Below are 14,446 nucleotides of genomic sequence, written 5' to 3' on the forward strand. Positions count from 1 at the left end.
CCCTAGCCAGAGCTGATGGAATATGGTGAACACCTAAGGAATGAAGTTCTACCCTTTAGTGAACCAAGAAGCACTTCCTGCAAACAGAGGTTGAAAAGAACACAAACAAAAGGAAGACTGCCAGCAAAGACAGACTAATGCCCTTCACAACATCCACTCCACTGCATTTCTTGGTGTCCTGAATAGCTTATGAATACGCTACAACCTTCACTTTCGGTAGCAGACATGTGATGTACTGAATCAGAGAACTGTTCTCACCTGGCTTTGAGAGTGGCATAGGGGGAGGAAAGAATCTTCGGGAAGGCTGTGGAGGACTACAGAGAAATGAAAAGAGTTATCAGTATAGAGGCAGCTAATCATGAAAAACATATACAGATACACAAAGATGCATCTATGTACACACACACTCGTAGAGTCCCTCCACCCATTTTTGTCTCTAAAAATATCCTCACAATCGCATGAAGACAGGTAAATACCACCTGTCAGGAAAACAAGTGGAGTCAGCACACTCCTCAGACTAACCTATGTCCTTTCTCTATCTTAATTAATCCTACCTGTCAGTAATAAAAAATAATAAATTTTTAAAAAAATTACAATTTCCAACTGCTCTACCCCCATTCTGCACTGAAAATTTAAGTAGACTACAGACATTTCCCAAAATAACTTAAAAGAAAGAAACGAGTCTTAGCTGACATTTCCTCTTAAAACCAGCATGTGCTTCAATAGCCTCTTCCCTTATAGCTATGAAGATGATGACAGCTAGGGGCCCTTTCCCTGATTCCAAAAATTCAAATGCTCAGGCATGACTATGTCAAGGCACTGCATCTTGGGAACACTGGTGAGGTTTACCCAGAACTCACCAAGACCACTGCTGAAATTCTGAGTACAATGTTCTATCACCACAGTGTTTGTAGCATGGATGCAACTGTATTGGCCAAACAGCTTTCCATGTTTGAGAAGGCAAAGCAATTCCATCACTCACTAACAAAACATACTGCACTGGGCAAAAAGGTGCCTGCCAGCACTCTGACCTTGCTCAGGAATCCTAGTCGTGAGGGTGTGACTATATAATTTCAGGAGTATGAGAAAGTACTGCCTGAACTGCAGAGCTAACGCGAGCATGACTGCAGGCAGCCTTCATGCCAGAGCAGCGAACAATACCTGTTGAGATCCTGTCCCTGCAGATGGAGAGGATGTTGCTGATAATGCCCAAAGACTTCAAACACAATAGGCTTTGTTTTGATGTACTCCACAAACGATTCTGTCACTTCAACAGCAATCTATTAAGCAAAGTAAGAAAGAAAATGAGACTTGCAAAAAAGAAATCTAAGCGTGAATTTTAGGAGTTTGTATTTTTCACATGGTTTAATGCCACTCACAGTAAAAGTAATTGCATTCCTTTTTGATTTAGGCATTAATTCTACTCTCTAATACAGGAGAAAATGAAAACCTCAACATCAGGCATTTAAGCTGGAGGTGACTGCATGTAACCAAAGGATTACACAGACCATAAGAACAGTATGTTCAGTTCATCTGAGATCAAGAACACTGCTATTCACACATATTTTATTTCCTGAATTCTAGACTGCTTTTATTAAATACCATGGAAAGGCAACAGAATTCAAAGGCATGAAGTAGAGGTGAAACAGCAGAGTTAAATCTGCCACACAGAACCATTCTGCATTCTGTTCTCCACTGGGCACCATATCAGTCACCTGATCACTCCTCCTACTGCCTGTTCTTAATCATTCCCCTTGTCCCCCTTATCCCCATACACCTCTCTTGAGATTAACAAGAAGGATACACACAACTCCCCAGTGCTAAAACAGGCACTTACTATTCCTGTAAAGTTTTACTTACATTCTGAACATGGTAAAACCCAAGGGGAGTCCCTCGACCATTGTTTTTGAGAGGTTCTGTTGAGAAAGCTTCATCATGTCGATGTAAAAAGCTTTAAAAAAAGCAAAAACAAAACAACAAAAAATAAAACAAAAATAAACCACTACAGAACAGTTTAGCAAAGATTGCTGTGCTGTGAACCCAACACTGAAAGGAAACCCATTAATTTATTCTGTTAGAACTTTGCAGGGAGTTGAGTGATGACTTAAAGCCAGGAATACCCTAGCCTCTGGGAGCACAATTCCTGTACTTGTTTTATGTCTTTATTACTCCCATTTTTTCTTCTTTCTTATGAAACTAAGACAAAGAACCCTTTTACTTAAGAGCTACTGATATACTCAAGGGTCATGTAGCTTTCATTGCAATTGAGCATATGTACAATCCAATATTGTAGTTTTCACACTAAAAGCCATTATCAAGCAAAAACTTAAAAGATACATACAAAATAGTAACTTAAGAGTCCACTCTGACTCTTGATTCCCTTCTGCAAAACTATTCCTTAACACCACGCTAACACAAAGCGGGTACTGCTCGTATAAGGAATTCCAGTAACTGACAAGGCACTTTTCTCTGCTATACCACACTGCCACTCATTTGAAAAGCTCTCAATCAGACCCTCCATTGCCCACTATTATTTGCACTCTCTATCAAACCATTAATTGCCTAATGTAAATAAGGATAAATTCTTACTTGAACTGGCAGAAAATATCTGCGTATTCAGGAAGGATGCCACTGGCCTGCAGCACTGTCACACGAAAGGTAAACACACTACCCAGTTTCAAGTGATCACCAATTTCCTCGGTGAATCCTTCCATAGTCATCTTTCCATCCAGAGTGGCTGACTTCAAGTCTTAGGGAAACACAAACATCCCACATGAAATCATTTGTTCTTTTTCTTCTTTTCTTTTCTTAAAAATATTCCTTCAGGCAACAGTTTAGTCACATAATATTGCGGGTTTTTTCTTTTGAGCCCAAATTATTTGCTGATAGTCAAAAGATACAAATACCTGGGAACAGTTTTTCTGCACAGTTCCTCAAATTAAGAACTCCAGCATCTATGGTATGCAACCCATCGGTTACACCTTTCTGTACCTATCATATTCTTGAAGGACACTTAGAATCCCTATCACTGATTTCCCTTAAGTTCCCCAGAGCTACTACCTATCTCTTACTTACCTAGCTCATTCATTCTGTTGATCTCCTCCGGAGGAGTGGTAACCTCTGAATTCTGTCCTTGCCCTTCCACAATTCTTAATTCTTCCAAAGACAGTCCAGACCGAGTCATCGTAACTGAAGAAAAATCACTCTGAAAAATTAAATGAGGTAGCATGTAACAGATTCCTGCAGTTTCCAGTTTTGCCATCCCCTTCTTCCCCCACAACACTTATTTATTTAGAAACAGAAACTACTGCACTCAAAGAAACCTAACTCAATTTTAAGACTTCTTACCTTATCAAAATATTCATTGTCAAATGAAATTTTAGCTGTGCCAGACTGTCGAATACCAGATCCATAATCTGGGGCTTCTTCATCAGCTAAAAAAAAAAGAAAAAGGAAAAAAAATTATGGGGAGGAGAGCGAAAAACCCTCCGATTTCTAAATGGAAATTCTGATTACAATGAAAACCAGTCCATAAAGCAGAAGAGGCCTGGTTCCAGTCATCCAGCAACAGAGTAGAGTAAGTGCTGGAAAAAGTCACAGCAGAAATCTATCCATCATGGACTTGAGTGGTAAACCAACAAGACAAATTTTGAAGTTTCATCATGAATAAACTTTAGAGAATTTTGAATGCAAAACAACCGAGTACTCATTTTGATTATTTATTTACTCTTGATTATTATACCCAAGGTAAATTAACATACCATAACAACCCACATAAATTCATTTAAACTGCCATCTAAAATTCTGTAGCCATAAACTAAGCAGTAACACTAACAAAGCTTCACAAGTACACGCTGTAAATTTGAAGGTGGTTCAGTCTGCACAATCTGTCTATTTAACCCCCTCCTCTTTGTGGAGAGTAACAACAAGGCCTGGTTAAACGCCAGATATTTCTTCCACAGTAATTGCATGCTCGCAGAAAAAAAGATTCAGAATGAGTTCCAAAGCTTCACTTAGGGACCAAATAATGCCACGGCCCTTTTTCAAGAGATATCCCCCGTTCAATTTCTATTAGCCACGGTGTATTCCATTTATTTGGGTGGATGAATAGAATATTTATTTGGAAATATTTGGCCAGTGCCAAGGAGACCAAACCAAACTAGAAATGAGACTTCTGTACAGGTTAAAGCAGATTTTATTTCACTTGTTTAAGTCCCTGCCAGAGTGATTCTTACACATCTTCAGAGTCTGAGATTTCATTATACGTTCCCATGGAGAGTGAAACTTCCAGGGTTACCCTATCTAAACAAAAAAGAGATGTTGGCAGTTAGCCACTGCTAGAAAGGACAAAACATGAAAAGTATCTGTGCTCTCACCAGGATGGGTAAGACATGGCTAACCACCGACAGTATAACTCAACTGGCTCATCTCATATGGGAAAAGCATAAAATATTAGCAGCTGACTAGCGGACTGCAGTTAAACTCTGCATGCCTACAAAGGTAGTTCAAAACTGGATGAGGCAGCTACCGTCCCCCATCTATCTACCCTTTTCTTCGGAAAAACTGACAATCCTTAGCGATGAAATAGTATGTTAAAGCAGCTTCCAAGTCTCAACACATTTTAGCGTGGCAACAAAAAGGAAAACTGCTCTGATTTCTGTTTATAGTACACCAAAAACTGTCAGTCCAGGAAATTCTACACATGCTCTTCAGTCAGACAATGGAGGAGCACATTATTTAAAAAGATAGTTTGAGAAGAGCAAACACTTGGTACGTTTAACTTGTCTGCAAGTCATCACAACTACCAAACTTGCAAATACCTTTGTCCGCTCTTAATTCTTGGTGCCAGAAACAAAAAAAACTTTGCTTTATTTTTAGTTTTTATACTGACTGACACTAGTTAGCCCTTTCACTATCTTAAAAAGCAGTGTTGCATTAGCTGCCAAGTATAAACTTCAGTGGTCAATGTCATCATTTTAAAACCTTCTGATCAGTAGCATCATTTCAAGATTTATTCATGCTTGGTCCACACGATTCATGCCAATGAAAAAATTTCAAAGACAAGTTAATAATAAAGAACAGGCACTATTTGCAACACTGCATTATTCAGATTTGACTATAAGAGAGAATGGTTTGATTTGTTTGCCTGTTTTCTTAAAGCTGCAGCTACTTACAGTGTACCAAACAATTGCAGTGTAAAGCTCTCAGAGTATCTCACCTGCTATAGCTTGCACTGCTACTCGCAGAAATCCTCGTACTTCTCCCTTCTCACTAACAACAGCCACTCTGTGAATAAGAGGCACCGGGTACAGTAGATTGCTCAGGTATACAAACGCCCTGGTAACAGGAAGGAAAGAAAACACAAACAGCATTAGGCAATCGTCTGCAAAACCAGACTGCAGTATTTGGTTGGCTAATGGGACACTCAAATCTTCAGTCTACTTTACTCCACCTATTAGACCTGCACTGTGGTCATGTATCCATCTTGTCCACACAGGGCTCTGCAGCAGTGTCAAAGCCAAGTGAAGCCACAAAATGCACCATTATCAGAGTATACTAGAGACACAGGGCTGACATTAGTGAGTTATAAAACATATGAAGGAGACAATTTAAGATGATGGCTTTATAGAAAGTAACTTCAGGTGCACTACAGTTGCAAATGGAGCTGTTAGCAAGATGGTAGAAGTCTACTAAGGAGCTACTGATTATAAAGAATTGTTTGAGTCTTCCACCACATGAGTGTAGTTTGAAGTGATAAATTAAAAGGGAATTGATCTACTGTGTTCACACACCCTCAAATGTTGTAGTGACCACATAAAAACCACTCTTCAAACCAGATGGACTGTTTTCTCTCTTCTATGTTCATTTGATAACACTGTATACAGACTAATCAGGAATCCCCAATAAACCGTAAGTCCCCTCTTAGGTTTCTTGGAAGATTCAATGAGTAGTCTTCACAGCTAAATATCTTTAGGAATGTTCTATTCATTTCTTGAAAAAAACCCAAACCAACAACAAAACACCGCAACAGTACTCTAACAGCAATCACTTAGAAAGTACAGTTCACAACAGGAAAAGCAGCATTTAGGCCCAGTACTGGATGATCCTGCCATACACTAACTTTTAAAGTTATATACAAGCAGGGTCTATTTTGGAACAGTAAGTTAACAAGTTTTATTGTACAGATTTTTAATTAAGAGTTAGACTAAAATTAAGTTATTTTATGTTTCTGCAATGAATTGCAGAAGTTCTTAGAACTTCAGTGAGATTAGCTTGAGCAAAATCTTAGACGTTGGGAAGCCTAACAAGTCAGCAGAAGAATGGCTCTCAAGAAGAGGAAAAAAAGGAATGCTTTATTTATTGAGCTGTTTCAGAATTTTCAAAAGAGTACTGAGACACACAGAAGTTTAACCAATAGTTTTACCAGTCATTAAAGCGACTAACCAATTATGTATGTAATTTTTATAAATTTATGCATATTTAATTATACTAAACACCGGTCATTTGTTTAACTGGATTTCCTTCTTGCAGTCCTTTTTATTATTAAGTATATTTTATATAATTTTATATAATATATATTATAATAGATATTTATTTATAATATATTATATAATAGAAATATATATATTCTCAATATATATTATTAAGTATAATTAATTCCTTGAATTTATAACTGTTACTGTTTAATATTTGTAGGGAAAGTCCTGTGTGACACGAGGGCCGAGACAGAAATGCAACATTCGCTGCCTCTGTCTGGAGATATTAGCTGTAGAACTTGTTCTGTGAACACAGGGAGACTGATCCAAACTGAATTCCTTGACACACAGCTAAGGACCAAAGTTTAAAAAGTAAGTATTTCTCCTTGGGTTCACATGCCTGTTCCCAGAATGAATGAATTGCCTTGAAATGGCAAGGTAGTCAAACAGGTGTCAGTTATGAGCAGAAGAGACAAAAATGATGCTACTAAAGACCAAAGTGATGACAAAATGCAATAGAGAACAGAATGATTAATAAGGCTATCCAAGCAGCAAAACAAAAACATTAAGAAAACAGTACAAGAACAACAAAAAAAAAACCAACAAAACTGCAACATAACACTTGACTAAGATTAGGATCTAATTCCTTTCAGTCTGCTCCAAAGTGAGGTAAGCACTGATAAAGCAAGGGAAGGGAGAAGAGACTACATTTAAGTAACAAAATGGGAAGTTTTAGTATTTTTTTTTCTCTAAAACCACATTTTCATTTTTAGCTTTCAAATTTCAGGTGGTGCTCATTTGAGAAAGCAGCATCCCACCATACAAGAGAACAGTCACTCATAAACTGGAATTGTTCACTTGGACTGGACCAGAGATGGAGTTCAGGAAGGTATGGAGTCATATGCTCAACACTAAAAACACACACAGTTTGAAAACCACATTTCAAGCTAGGGTGAACAGACATTTTTCCCCCAACAGAAAGGAATCTAAATGGCCTCGCACTGGTATGTACACAGTAAGAGACAGCTTCACTAAGTAGAAGAGGCAGTCATTACGGAAGCTTTCCTACTTCAAAGCCAAACTAGTGAAAAGTGAAAGCATTACCTGTATGAAAAATAAAAATATATTTTTATTTGCATGGCTAAAGTCCTGAAGCTGCTGTTCAATATATGACAGCCAAAGCATTCAGTTTTATTAGCAAATACAATTTTGTGACCTTGGTAAAATAACCATCCCAAAGAAAAAAAAAAAAAAAAAAAAGTATTTCTCAACTTCCTTAACTTCCTTCCACTCAGTCGCTTAGGTCACTGGAATGATTTTAACTTAGAGAAAGAAAAGCAATAATACAGAAAGTTTTAAGCTTCCTGTTTGGTGACGAAAATGCTGGATCTCTTCTGTAGAATGGAGAGCAATGGCACATTTGCTGTACAAAGAAAAGAACTGGTTTATGCAGCAATACTGCCTTCCAGTGCCATTCCACCTGCTTCATTACAAGACAGTACCAAGTCAGGAGTGGATGAAATCTTAAGGTTATCCTCCTCTTTCCACATCTGGGAGGACTCCCACTCCCCAAACACCCTGTATGCAAGTGTCCCCTGCACCTTAGCCCAGCAGACTGAAAGAGGGGGAGCTATATTAGCAGAAAGATTGGTGAGGTAAAATGGCATACTCAACAAAACTAGAAATTAAATTTAACAAACAATATTTTTAAAAAATCAAAACAAAAACAACAGAACTTGGAATGATGACAGATATTTTTTAAACACACAGATCAATTCAAGATGTAAATAAAATACCCCATAGTCCTCTCCCACCTCCCCTAAAAACATAGCAAATGCTTGATATGTCAACACCATTAAATAGAATCAGCCTTAAAAACAGCCCAGCATGCCAGAAGAGATGGCTAAAGGGACCAGCTCTTTTTTTTTTTCTTTCTTTAATAGTTATAGTATAAATAAAAGACAGTCACAGCACAAAGAGAGAGAGAAAAAAAATACTGTGATGTCCAAGGAGTTGGATAACTACAGGATCAATTTCTCCTTCTCTCCTTAGTGACCTGAACTCATTATTGCTGATGACACACATCCTCCCCCGCAAAATTATTTTATCTTTGTCCTACACATTCCACAACATATAAAACAGTACACAGAAGTGTTAAGGAATTTGGGTTTTGTTATAAATTGAACACTACCTTGGGCTCAAGACAGTATTTATGTAGTGTCACAAGTATCAAAAAGGTATTTTCATCTGTTCAAAAGTAGAATTCTCATGCCGGATAACACTGAAGAATCAAAGTAATTTCTACTCGGTGGTGCTAAACCATCTAACAGCTTTCTGCTGACAGAATCAGCACAATAGCAGAACAGAACCATAAAAGAATAGAAACCAACAACTGGGAAAAAGTCGTTCAGCTGTCTACTCCGAGATAATACAAACTAAGTTTCATTCCTCAATACAATTTACAACCCAAGCTGATTTTCTTACTATGTGCAGCTTACATGGCTCAGGGTAGTACCCTTAACTGCTGCAGCTTCATGTATCTGCCTAGAGACAGAGCTCAGTATTCTTTTTAATACATGGAAATGGGAAGCAAGTTGTGTAATTGCCAGGAAGCACGACTGTTTCCATTATGCACTGTATTTGCTCAGCTTGTGCTTCCTGAAGAGTCTGTGAAATGAAGATGAATAGCTCAACTTTTTCCCAAGGACTGAAGGTCTCACTCTGAAAGAACATGCACCACAGGAGAATGTGCTGAGTATGCCAGCACCATTACAAGAAAGCAGTCCTAGCTGTTGCAAAAAGATCACATATGCTTTAACTAGCTGACAACCACTTTAAGTCAGTTAAGACAGCTTTCCCAAACTGACTGTTATAGATCAGATTAACCTGAAAGAATTTGATTTTCTAAAACACATTATCGGACATTGCACATGAGGACACAAATTCAGAGATCAAAGAGGACTCATGCAATTTCTTGCATCTTTATAACTGTAATTTTTTGTTTCAAAGACCAGATCAAGGAAGTGCCAAGTTTTAATCACAGCTTGTAAACAGGTCTACTGAAGACAAAGAATGAGGTCACACAGCACAGCTAAACTGATCTAAAAGCTTGACAAAACACTGACAAACTCAGTCCCTCATTTTCACAAATAATGCAACCAAGTTTCCTGCATTTGAGGAAACTGTCAAAAGATCCCACCTTCCTGGGCATGGAAGTCTTCCCTGCTTACAGTCACAGGAAAGGATGAAGTCAAGCTCCAGTCCATTCTTTGTTGCTCCTCCCTTCCACCAGCCATGGAGTCTTACCCCCTCTTTTGTACAATGTCTGTGGTAACCACCTCTGTTACTGCTTTAACAAGTAAATTGCCTTACAGAGCAATCAAATAAGCAGAACTGGGGGAGTAAGAGCAGAAGTGAGGGGTCACAAAAGTCACTGAAAATCTTTCTGTTTCTGGTCATAGGTAACATGTCTGAGCAAGGCTATCTGTGAAGCAGCAGCACAAAGTACTACATCTTTCTGATGCAACTTGCTGTCCTTAGGGTCTACACCAAAAACTGGTATCTGATAATGCCTTAATCATATCTACATTGGAAAAATAGATAATATTCCAAAATACGTTAAGCAAACTTGTTTCAGCAGTTCAAGTGTAGTGCACGGGGAAATTGCTGATAAAAGACCACCAGCCAGTGAATTTTAATGAAGATGACCTTCCACTACGTAATACTTCCTACTGAGTATCATACATAATCCAAGAAGCCAAATCATCTCAAAGAATGCTCTTTTCCTCATACAGAAAGGATCATTCTTCTTTCTCCTCATGCCATTTTTTCCTCTTAAAACACAGAGGATGTTAGATGAGTTTTCAGAAAATGGATTTATTAGACTGGACTGAAAGACCCTCCACCATACTCTGAGATTCTCTTCTATGGGAAAAAGTCACATACTATAATATCGCCTTGGTGATCTTGCAATGGCTAAATACAGCATTCTATAAATAATGCTTAAATACTGTACATAAGCAAACCCACATTCATTCTATGTTGTGACAGCTAAGTTACCTTGAAAGAGATTTACTCACATTGTCACATTAAATGTTATTTTCCCGATTATTATTTAGGTCTTCCTGGCCTTGGACACAGGAATTTAAACTTAATGTTAAACCACACCCATTCTCTGGCAATTCCAGTTTACATATATAGATATTCTATGCAGCACAAGGCAAAGCCATTGCAGTCTACAGCAAGAGCTGGTCCCTTTTGGCCATTCTCACAGTAACCTCACCAACCTTCCCACTAAAATGAACCAAGGGGATCGGTCGTAAAACGGGTCGCGCCCATCATTGAAGAGGTCTGATCCCTCCTCAGTTCCAACGTCGGAGCCAGTATCATCCACAAAGGCCTCATCATCAAAGTCCTCCATCTCATCCTGCTGTTCATCAGCCAGTTCAGTGATGTCGGAGTCAGCCGTGGAGAAAGTGGGGGAGGGCGTGCGATCAGCAAGACGCTCATTCACGCAGCCATGGAATATGGGGGAGCTAGATATCAGTTAACGGAATACCAATTAACAGAGTGAGGGGAAAGAAGAATGCTTCATTTAACAGCCGTCTGTTGCCATCAGCAGAGACCACCTGAACAACAAGCAAAGGCTTCAAACTGCTATCTGGACTGCAATGAAACGTAAGGGAAAGGATTGCTAACAAAGGAAAAAAGCATCCTTGGACTGAGCAGAAAATAAATAAAAAATAAATATAAACATGGCTGAACATACAGATATTGAGAGCACATCCATTTAACAAAGCTACAAATCTTGTTTACAACACAACATTTTTGTAACTGAAGATACTGTAAAGGTGCAGCTGACATGAGGACATATTAAAGAAACCCATCAGATAGTAGGTATTTCCATAGAGTATGACCAGACTATTCGAACCACACATGTAAGCGAGGCCCTGGGCCGCTCTTCCCCTCAGTTTCCAGTGTTCTTCATGTTCTCAGAGCCCTACTCCAGTGACTTTAGACAGAACTTAGCTAGCTACATTTTTTTTAAATAAGCTTATAACTTACCAAGTGTTCAGTCAAATCAGATTCTACAACGTTACACCAGAACTGGCAACATTCTAAAGAGCATTTTCTGCTCTTTGCTGTATTTTATGTCTATCAGAAATCCCTGAAAGACAACACACACAGCTAACACTAGTGGCCATACAGTTTATAACCACATTAAAAGTTCAAAGCTCATCCAGAACTGACAAAAGTTACCAATGCACCAGTGGCTGAGATTGTCATCACATACCTTCCAACAAGCTTGAACCAATGAAAGCGATCATAAAAGGGGTCACTGCCTGTCATTGTGTTTTCACTCTCATCCTGTGTATTAGAAGCTACTTCCCCAGCTCTGTCATACATTTCACGCATCAGGTCCAACCTCTGCCTGTGCAGAAGAAAGCGGGATTAAAAAAAACTTAATAAAGAACGAGTCATAAAAAAGCAGAGAACACAAAGTGGGGTACACTTATTTCACCTACATCAAATTACAAACAGGAGAGGGCGGATAAAGACCAGAGAAGTCTGTACCACTAAGTCTGGTGCTGTACTAGTTCTCCGACATGCTAGGGATTCTGGGAAAACCCACTATGCGTGAGGCAAGGTCACTGCAGAAACTTAGATAAACGTCAGATTTCATTCAAACTTCTACATATTCTTCTCCCACATCTAATCCTGACATAATGTTGTTGTTGAGTAATTTATGCAGGTTTTCTGCATGCCACTCCAGAAACATTGTCATTTTGATTCAAAATTTAACTGATGCCATTAAAGACTTTTATTTATTTCATGGAAGAAAACAAGTGTTTCATAATGCAAAATAGTTTGTCTAGAAGTTATTAGTGGACAAAAGTTACTCAGTCAGTATTTAGCGAATGTGGAAAAGACAAGTGTCTTTTGCCTATTTGGAAGAATATCATGAAAATCTGGATTACAGGCAGAATTTGTGTAACTTCCATTGAAATAGAATCTTCTTTATTTAAGCTTTTTATTGTAAATTATGCCCTATAGTACCAAGTTACATAAAAGCAGGCGGCAAGGAAACTATTGCAGTGAAAGGAATGTGAAAAAAATGAATGCAGAGAGATGAGCTCTGATGAGCCTTATTAGATTTAAAAGATAAAAATCTAACCTCAAGTTACAAAAATTAAATGCGGAAGTGAGGTAAGATCCTGGAAAACAAATGTACTTGCTTAAACAATCTAGAAAACTGTTATTTAAAACATACCACACTGTCCAGAAAGTTGGCATTTGGGAAGACAGAATAAAACCAAGTACAACAGAGAATAAACAGCAAAGGGTGAAATTTTTCAGTGAAGTTGCTTGGATATAATGAAGTTTGTTCTCCAGTAACATTAACATACTTGAGTTTTTCTAAGGACCAGTAATGTGTTGCTCCATTCTTCAGATCCTGAACTTCCACAGCTACCACTGTACGAGGGAAAGGCCTATTGTCCCGGGTCTTCTCCAACTCGGTGGGCAAAAGCTCTGGTGGCAGTGGTGAGTAAAGCGTGTCTGTCAGCAGGACAAATTGGAACTGCACCTGAATGGGAAAAGAAAAGATACTAAACCAGCATCACAAAGGGAACACACACCTAACCTAAGGCAACATATGAAGCCAGTTTGACTTTCACCTCTGTGAAGAGATTCAGGGTTTTTTTAAGTCACTTTTTTTTTTTTTTCTTTTTGGTCTCAAAATGGCATAAAGCATATGTTTCAGCTGGGTACAGATTTCTTGCCTTTCTTGTCACAGCCTGCAGAGGTGTGGAAAACTATAGACCTAGCACATCCTGCAGCATGCACTTCTGGAAAGATGAATGACCACTTAAAAGTTAAAAGCAAAAAGGAAAAGACAGGGCCCTGGGCAGATGTACCTGAATGTACGTGTACAATATTGACAGGAACAGCATAAGGGAAATGAAGAGAAGAATGTATCACCCAGATTTGCATAGGATGTTCGTTCAGCCAAAAGTCTGAACCAGACTCACGATTTTCCCAAACTAGTAAGCAAGAAACATAACTTTAATGACTACAAGTAACTCCTGAGTGTTTGAAGCAGGATGATACAGTAAAAGTTGATGAGTCAGAAAATACAAGAAGCTACTCTGCATGTCCCTACCTTTTTCTTTAACTCTACGCTGATTGCATTGGCTTCTTTCAGATACACAGCATTTCCCCAGAGCTGGTCCCTCAGTGAAGTAAATTGGTGAAATTTCCACTTTCTGAAAGCCCACTGTGCGAGTTCACACTCGTGTCTTGTCCAGGGCACTAGGAAGAGCAAAGAAACAGAAATGAAATGCTGTGGCTTCTTCCCTAGACAATCACATGCAGTTCACTAACTGTGTCATCAAGTTCTCAACACCTTTTCTGGAAGAGAAGAACAGAAAGCAAAACCCTGCATTTTTATTATTCAGTGAGCAAAAAGTGAAGTCAAACTTCCTCACCACTAGCAATGAAGATACAATGATCAAGTAAGGAGATCTGGAACAGCAAAAGCCAAATAAATTCTACTCCTGTTACTTTAAATTAGTTAACAATTATTACAGCCAAATGCTGAAACAGTGGAATGAAACCAAGTATCGTGGGAATAATAAACTGTATCTACTGTCCAGAAATGGGGTTATACTGCCACATCACAGCATGAGTTCTAAGAATTCCTACCAAGGAGAAAAAAGAAACTTTGAAGTCAAAACAAGGAAACAAAGGCAAAAGTATTATTTTGGTTTAAGACATCTGAACTCTGTTAGTGCCAAAAAGAAATCAATTCCTTTGGATTCAAGAGTACCAAATCAAAGCTCATAGTTAAACTAATCTAGTTTGTGCATCAATTGAATCTGGGGATGCATATCTGCTGTTGATGTGGAGCTTATTCTACGAATAGGTATTTTACATCTTTACGCTGTGAAGATCACAAGTCAGGAAGTTAT

At 38.5% G+C, this 14,446-nt stretch overlaps 1 protein-coding gene across 19 annotated transcripts in view; it reads right to left on the reverse strand.

Moving 5' to 3' along the window:
• Positions 1-14,446, reverse strand: part of KIF1B (kinesin family member 1B) — a 96,855-nt gene that overhangs the window by 21,376 nt on the left and 61,033 nt on the right. For 14 of the 19 annotated variants that reach the window (XM_056330690.1, XM_056330682.1, XM_056330677.1 and 11 more), the window contains 11 exons: positions 13,639-13,787; positions 12,884-13,062; positions 11,770-11,907; positions 10,763-11,011; positions 5,219-5,337; positions 3,349-3,434; positions 3,076-3,205; positions 2,590-2,749; positions 1,861-1,951; positions 1,162-1,280; positions 259-314 (listed from right to left, as the gene is read on the reverse strand). In XM_056330690.1, the coding sequence (XP_056186665.1) occupies positions 259-314; positions 1,162-1,280; positions 1,861-1,951; positions 2,590-2,749; positions 3,076-3,205; positions 3,349-3,434; positions 5,219-5,337; positions 10,763-11,011; positions 11,770-11,907; positions 12,884-13,062; positions 13,639-13,787 (1,476 nt within the window). The remainder of the gene's footprint in view (positions 1-258; positions 315-1,161; positions 1,281-1,860; positions 1,952-2,589; positions 2,750-3,075; positions 3,206-3,348; positions 3,435-5,218; positions 5,338-10,762; positions 11,012-11,769; positions 11,908-12,883; positions 13,063-13,638; positions 13,788-14,446) is intronic. The other 5 variants (XM_056330692.1, XM_056330696.1, XM_056330695.1 and 2 more) reach the window with 1 other exon arrangement.

Source organism: Falco biarmicus, chromosome 3 (genome assembly GCF_023638135.1).
Source record: "Falco biarmicus isolate bFalBia1 chromosome 3, bFalBia1.pri, whole genome shotgun sequence".
In the NCBI taxonomy this organism is placed as follows: domain Eukaryota; kingdom Metazoa; phylum Chordata; class Aves; order Falconiformes; family Falconidae; genus Falco; species Falco biarmicus.